This window comes from Rhincodon typus, chromosome 7 (assembly GCF_021869965.1).
Source record: "Rhincodon typus isolate 14 chromosome 7, sRhiTyp1.1, whole genome shotgun sequence".
NCBI lineage: Eukaryota > Metazoa > Chordata > Chondrichthyes > Orectolobiformes > Rhincodontidae > Rhincodon > Rhincodon typus.
This window is the reverse complement of record NC_063338.1, coordinates 65,524,349-65,532,223: the sequence shown is the minus strand read 5'-3', so window position 1 is coordinate 65,532,223 and position 7,875 is coordinate 65,524,349. Positions and strand designations below refer to the sequence as shown.

Below are 7,875 nucleotides of genomic sequence, written 5' to 3'. Positions count from 1 at the left end.
ATCTGATGAAGGGTCTCGGCCCGAAACGTCAGCCTCTCTGCTCCTATGATGCTGCTTGGCCTGATGTGTTCATCCAGCCCTACACCTTGTTGTCTCGGATTCTCCAGCATCTGCAGTTCCTACTATCTCCTATATAAATCTAGGCTATTTACCAGCATTTGGCCCAGATGCCTCTAAACCCTTCCTATTCATATACCCATTCAGATGCCTTTTAAATGTTGTAATCGTACCAGCCTTGCCTCCACCTCCACCACTTCCACTGGCAGCAAATTCCATACCCGTACCACCCTCCATGTGAAAAAAGTTGCCCTTTACCTCCCTTTTATATCTTTCCCCTCTAGTTTTGCCCTGAGTGAGAAATAAAAATAATCTGTTTGTCTTTTGGAAACTGTGAACTTGGAAGGGTCTTGTGGCTTAGTGATAATGTCCCTGTCACTAGGCCAGACCCACCTGCCTGGAGGTGTCGTAACATGTCTGAACAGGTTGATTAAATAAAGAAATATGCATACAGTTCTGAATATAAACTGTAAGAATTATCTCCAGATGAATCCTCAACACAAAAGGAAATTTTACGGAGGAATACAGGTGATGTCAAATGGCAACAGATGTAAATGTAAGGCAGAAGTTGATGCTAATGTAACAAGAAACAAAGGCTGAGTCGGATGGATTTACCTCCGTCTGAGTGGAAAAGTATAAAAATAAAGAATCATTAGCAGTAGGTGTTAACTAAAAAGAAGAAAAAAATAAGTTGTTAGAAGCTATGATCTGAAATTATTGAATGCAAGCTTAAGTCCAGAAAGCTGTAAAACGACTAATAGGGAAATGAGGTTCCGTTCTTTGAGCTAGTGGAGACTGAAAAAAGACAAGCAACTGCAAGCTTGGGATCATGCTGACAAACTGAAGGGAGGTGTTCTACAAAGCAAGCACCCAAGAGAATATCACTTCATGAGCAATGAAGATAGTTTACAATATTGAAAGAAATTGGAACCAGCATTTGGGGTCTTAGACAGTGAGGCAGGAGTGTGTAAAAGGGCAGGTATAATGTCTCCTGCATTTGGATGGGAAGGTGCAGTCATAAGATGATTGACTGATAGAGGAGTGGACTAGATGTCACAAAGGAACTGTCCCTTTGGAATATTAGGGTGAAGGGAAGATGTGTTCGGCAATGGAACCAGGCCGGAGGTAGTGGAGATTATGCTTTGGATGAGGAGGCTGGTAATGTGCAAAGTGAGGGCAAGGGGAAACATTCCTGTGTTTCTAGGGGGAAGGTGAGCAGAAGTGCAGGAAATGAATGGATACGGTCTTGTCAAGGATTGTTAGAAGAGTTCCCAGTTGAGGAAAAAGCATAGCATGTCAAAAGTGCTGGCATGATATGCAGCATCATCAGGCACAATGGCATTTATATTGAAAAAAACTGGAATAATGGAATAGAGTCTTTTTACAAAGCAAGGTGCAAGGATGTGTCATCAAGGCAGCTTTAGGATTCAGTCGATTTATTCAAAGCAATTGAGACAGGGAAGCTGAGCACGGGAAGGATCAGAGATGGTTCCATGTGTAGGTGAACAAAAAGTTGGCAATCCAAAATGTAGTTGATGAAATGTTTTAACTCAGCAAGAGCAGTAAATAGCACCAATACACTCAAATGTACCAGAAAAAGAAGTGAGGAAGTAAACTTTAGTAGAATTGAAATAAAAACCTATCCATATATTCCACAAAAAGCAGCCACAGCTAAAACCTACATGGGCTCCTGTAACCATTCTTTTGGATGAAGTAACGGGTGTTAAATGAGTTTTTTCAGCGTGAAAGTTATTTCATCCACATGAGAAATGTACCAGTGGGACTTCTGTTCAAGGAACAAATAGAGAGCCCTGAGACTGCCCAAGTGGTGGATGGAGATACCGAGTTGAATACCTATGTTGAAAAGAATATGGTTAATGCTAAGAAACTGGAAGCTGTTAAAATACCTGCAGAAGTTCAATATTGTAACTAAGAAATACTGATGCATTGCCGCTGGATTACCAAATAATTTTGGCATATTATTTTACCATGTTAGTTTGAAGGACAAATGGTTTCATGATTTTGAATACTTGTTTCATTTTGATTTTAATTAAACTAAGCTATGATCCTAATATTGATTGGAAGGCGAAAATTGTCAGAGGCATAGAAGGATCAGAATCTAAAGTGCGTTGAAGAGCATTTTCTTCATTAGTGTATTTACAGCACAACAGGGAAGGAGGCATTGCTAGACAAGTTTTCGGAATGAGTTAGGTGAAGTACCAGGAGGGGATCTCTTCCAACCGTGATTTTAGTGTTATAAAATTTAGATTAGTTTGGGAGGAGGACAAGAAGCACTCTAGAGTTTAAAAAAAAATTGTGGAAGGAGCAATTTCATTGTGTTGAGAATGGACCTTACATCAAAGAATGTCGGGAGAAATAATAATCAACTGTCTTTAAAGAGGAGATAACTCCAATGCAGTCAAAGTAGAGTCCTTAAAAAGGGGAAAGATTAGGGTAGCTAGACTTGAAGCTCCCTGAATGATGAACAGGTACATTTTCTACAATCATTCCTTATGGCTGTGCCTTCCATGATCTAATGGCTCAATGCACAGAAATTCTTCAGAAATATTTTTGATCTATTAGTGGCCATCTTGAATTTATGCAACCTTGTTTTGAAAAGCTGTAAGTTTTTCCATGCTATTAAGATTTTTCACAATTTTAGAAATGCTCTATAATGTCCTAATATTATTTTTCCCTTCACAATGATTACATTTTTTCCATTACATCTATGCTTTAATAAATCAGTATGAGGAAGATAACTGATTTTATATTCAAGTTATGATACTATAAGCTTAGGATTATAGCTATGCCATAATAAGCAGATCAGCATATGATTATGGCAATCACATATTACAAATATTGTATTGTGATATTGAAATGGATTGGGATAAAGTGTTTATAGATTATTGAATATGCACGATGTAGTTTGTTGCTTTAAAAAGTCTGCATTTTTATATAGTGTGCAATTGGGAGAAATGGGAATCAAGGGTTTGGGTGACAGATAAAATGGTTGAAGTGATCTCCAATCAAAACCCACCTGTGTTACTGTCATTACTGTTTTCTTCATTGGCTGAATCATGAAATTTTACTGGGATATACAGTGCATTCACTCTGCAAAATAAATGAGAAATTCATCTCTCGTGACAAGATAAATTATATGACAGTATATAATAATGATAGTTTTACAAATGGTCGGCAGACACGATATCAAAGCAAACTACTGCAGATGAAGTAAAAGCCGAAACGCGATAAATATCCGACACCTTTGCTAGCATCTATGAATAGTGGCTTAAGAAAGATATGATTTTTGTTGCTTATTGCATTACTTGCATTACTTACTGCGTTAGTAAGTTTTGATTCTTTTCTTCTTTCCAGTATATGTTTAAAAAATATGAGAAACCCTTCTTTAGTACGTTTGCCAAAACATCTATGTTTGTACTTTACCTCATTGGATTCCTTGTTTGGAAGCCCTGGCGGGAACAGTGTACCAATGGAAGACATGGTGCATTGGTAAGTAGTCCTCCTAAGTATGGGAAAAATCAAGTGCAACTGACTTTGTATACAGAGCTGTAAATAATAATTTACTTGCATTATGGTATTATATATTTTCAGTGTACTCTACAACAGATTTATTTTGTTTGAATGTCTAAATAATGTGGAGGTGCCGGTGTGGAGTTGACAAGGACAGAAATCACGCGACACCAGGTTATAGTCCAACATCTCACTAACACCTAAAGAAGGACTGAGGGTCCAAAAGCTTGTGTTTTCAAATAAACCTGTTGGGCTATAACCTGGTGTCGTGTGATTTCTGATTTTAAATGTCTAAGCTTGTATAATTTGTAACTTCCAGTAAATGTGTTATCTGAATTATGCTTATACAAGAAAGTGTAATTTTCTGGTATCCATATTAGTAGAGGTGCTTTATCAATATTGTTTCCTGGTGCTTCCTTATTAAATTTTTCAATATTTTAAGTTTGCAGATGCTGAAAACTACCTTGCCACTTGTACTACAGACACTAGTATAAATGATTCTTTGGTAAGCATTCAGTGTTGTACACAAGCTTCCATTTATAATGTCAATTCATATGTCAAAAGTTTAGTTCAGATGAGAGTTTGGCAGTTTTCTTTGGTAGCAGGAGCATATGCACACACTTCTTTACATATTTTGTGTATTCCAGTTTAGAGCCTAGTTGCTTACTGAAATGGGTCAAATTTTCAGTGATTTTTGTTTAGCATTTCTTCATAGAACGTGGACATCGCTGGATGGGCTGGCATTTATTGCCCTTCAGAATGCGGTGGTGAGCTGCTGCCTTGAACCACTTAATTTCATCAGTGTAGAAAGAAAAACAATATTACATCCTATTACATTACCTAATTGCACTAGTTTCTGGAAGATTTTTGCCTGTGTGGTTAAGCACGGGATTTTGAGCCAGTACGTGAACTGCATGTTCATTTCCTAGATCCAGTAGAATTTTTACCCAGACTGCTGATGACACACAAAATAAAAACTCTACCCCTAATTCTTAATATGAAAAAGAAATGAGAAACTGTGCAACAATATTTTCTTTAAAACTCATTGCTGAAGAAAGAATAATCTAATTAATTTTATGAAAAGCCATTGAACCTTACTCTAGCCACTATCAAAAGATTATGCCAAATGTGATGGGTATTATAGCATTTCTGCTTTTATTTCATCTGCATTATTTTGCTTTAAAATAATGTTTGCAGATCCATTTGTAAAACTATTATTGTTATTTACTGTTATGTTGTTTATCTTGTCACTAGAAATGAACTTCTAATGTATTTTACAGAGTGAACCACTGTATATCCCAGTAAAATTTCATGATTCAGCCAATGAAAAAAATAGTAATGACAACAACACAGGTAGGTTTGAACTTGAAGTACCTAATTTACATTGTGAAATTCAGGCCAATATAAGGACTAGATTATCTTGTTGAAGGTTTTTCCCAGTCCCATTTACTCAAGATTCCAATACACTCTGACATACATTAAATCACAGTCAACCAGTTTGAAAATTCTCATCTTCCTCTTTGACTCCATCCATTGTTTTGCCCTCCCTATTTCTATAGCACTTTATTAGCCTGCAAACCTTCAGAAATTCAGTTTCTCTAACTCTAGCTTCTTGCACATACCCATCTGGTTTTATCTTCAACCATTTGGACACAATATCTGAAATTGTTTCCCTGAGCCTTTGTGTGGTCCTCATTAAAATGTTTCATTTCACTAAGTTTTTAGTCACCAATTTTAATATCTCCATGTTTAATTAAGTGTCAGTTTTTGTTAGATTTCCCTTCTTTGAAATGTCTTTGAACATTTTATGACTTTAAAGGTGTTATGTCTGTACCCAATGAATTAACTTACTCTTGTATAATCTTCAGATGATTGGATGTTAAGAATTATTCTTAAATTGTACTTTTGCACAAACTCTCAGCAACAACAAAATCTCCATCAATGCTTCCAGAGATGGTTTTGCCAAAAAGATATTGATAAAACCACAATCAGTCTTGAGCTGCTGAGATGGTAGCATTTTGGTTTAGTGTTCTCCTTATTGCTCTAAGCAGAACAAAAATCCAGAAGGGCATTGCTTTGCTGAGCTATCTGTTTTGTACAATGTCCATGCTTCTTGATTATCTAAATATTGAGGTCTAAGAGCAAATTACTGCAGATGCTGGAATCTGTACCGAAAACAACAAATGCTGGCGATCACAGCGGGTCAGATAGCATGAGTGGAGAGAGAGCAAGCTAATGTTTCAAGTTTAGATGACTGTTCATCAGAGCCATCTAGACTCGAAATGTTAGCTTGCTTTCTCTCCATGTCTGACCTGCTGTGATCTCCAGCATTTGTTGTTTTCAGTTGAGATCTAAGAGCCTGCCACAATTTTTAAAATACATTTGCAATATTAACCAAGAGCTCCCGTAACCTTGACCTATTTGCTGACTTGGTTACTTCATGGAATTAAGTTACAGAGTTGCATGTTACCAACAGGTAGACTAAATATTTTGGCATTGCAATTTATTCACATCTGGATAACAATAATATTATCTAAAAATTAAATTGTTATAATAGGAAAATCTTTATTTTCCTCATGGAGCCTCTTGAAATTGCTAATATGTTAGAAACAGTCTATGTTGTGTGCCCTTGGACCAATTAGACTTGAGTGTTCTGTCTAAAATACACTACATCTTTTGACAAATGATTTTCAAAAATTTGTGCAGTATGAGTTTTGTTTTAACTTGGCTAAAGGATCTGTGATGATAACCTTTGTGTTTAGACAACATAGGGCTGTCAGACAGCGACAGATGTGGACTCAATGAGTTAATTCACCTCCTTGAAGATCTTTATTATTCTGACTTTTCATGTTTTGTGGCAATTTTCATCATAATAAGTATACATAATCTCAATATAAAAAGGTGCCTTTTAGTGGAGCAGTAACACCTACATAATCTCCATCTGGCAAAAAGAAATAGATCTTCAGGTCTTTAATCAGATGGTGATTAATGTTTTGAACATACTTCGGTGTTTCTGCTTTCTTTCAAGTAAACATTATGTCATCATGACATTTTTAGAGGTACCCTAAACAACTTAATGCATTTTGCATTGAGAAGCCAATGTTTATCTGTCCATAGTTGTTGTATCAGTTCAATGTCTGTTCTAAATGCTAAGTGAATTTGTAGCTAACTTAATCACTGTTGTTACTTGAAATTAGATTATTTTTAAGTAGGAACTGTTGTTTTATTTTAACATACTTGTCACAAGATACATAGTAAGGCAGTAATTAATAATTACCTTGCCTAAAAAAGAAAGGTTCTTAACATCATAGCAACACAGGATCAACAGACTATTTCTACCTGCTTTGATCATCAATGGCAAGCTAGCAATACTAATATAATCATTGCAGAACTGTAATAATTTTGATTGTGTATGACCTTTCTGACCATGTTTACCCAAAATGTTTTGCAACCTCCTGTTTAGGCTGATGTAACTTTGTTTGTCTAAAGATTTTATTTAAAATTACCCTTCTTTTTAGCTTTAAAAAAAACACGCGTTAGATTCAGTAACATAATGGAGGTACGGCAACTTCCTGCTCATCATGCATTTGAAGCAAAACTCTCTCGGATGTCCTATCCAGCAGCAAAGGACCATGAAGCAGTGCTCAAATCTGTTGGCAAATTAACAGTATCACAAGTAGCAAAAATCAGCTTTTTCTTCTGCTTTGTGGTTAGTACTTGTTATAATGCACTACATTAAAAATTGAAGGGTAAACCATTGTTTTTCCATCCCAATAGTAACAGGTTTTGCAGCGATTATAGAAAAGGAGGACGTTTTTTAAAAAAAAGCAATTGCTATCACTAGGGAAAAGATACTAAGCAAACTATTGGGATTAAAGGCAGATAAGTCCCAGGGCCTGATGGCCTACATCCTGGTGTTTTAAAGGAAGTGGCAGCAGTGATGATGGATGCAAAATTCTCTGGATTCTGGAAAGATTCTGGTGGTTTGGAAAAATGCTAATGTAATGCCCTTATTCAAAAAGAGGGAACAGAAAGTAGGAAACTCTATACCAGTTAGTTCAACTTCTGTTGTTGGGAAATTGTTGGAATCCCTAATTATTGAAGTTGTATTGGGACATTTGGAAAGTCAAGCTGCAATCCAGCAGAGTCAGCATGGTTTTATGAAGGTAAATCATGTTGGACTAATTTGCTACGGTTGTTCAAAGATGTAACAACCAAAATGGATAATGGGGCTCTTTTAGATGTAGTATATCTGAACTTTAAGAAGGCATCTGATAAAGTACAGCT

The 7,875-nt window shown here is 36.2% G+C and overlaps 1 protein-coding gene across 1 annotated transcript in view; it reads left to right on the top strand.

Moving 5' to 3' along the window:
- LOC125483491 (solute carrier family 35 member F5-like) overlaps window positions 1-7,344 on the top strand; it is a 77,206-nt gene extending 69,862 nt beyond the window's left edge. The window contains exons 4-7 of the mRNA XM_048598818.1: window positions 3,433-3,567; window positions 4,031-4,093; window positions 4,869-4,941; window positions 7,107-7,344. Coding sequence (XP_048454775.1) covers window positions 3,433-3,567; window positions 4,031-4,093; window positions 4,869-4,941; window positions 7,107-7,327 — 492 coding nt within the window. The 3' untranslated portion in view covers window positions 7,328-7,344. The remainder of the gene's footprint in view (window positions 1-3,432; window positions 3,568-4,030; window positions 4,094-4,868; window positions 4,942-7,106) is intronic.
- Window positions 7,345-7,875: the final 531 nt, after the last annotated feature.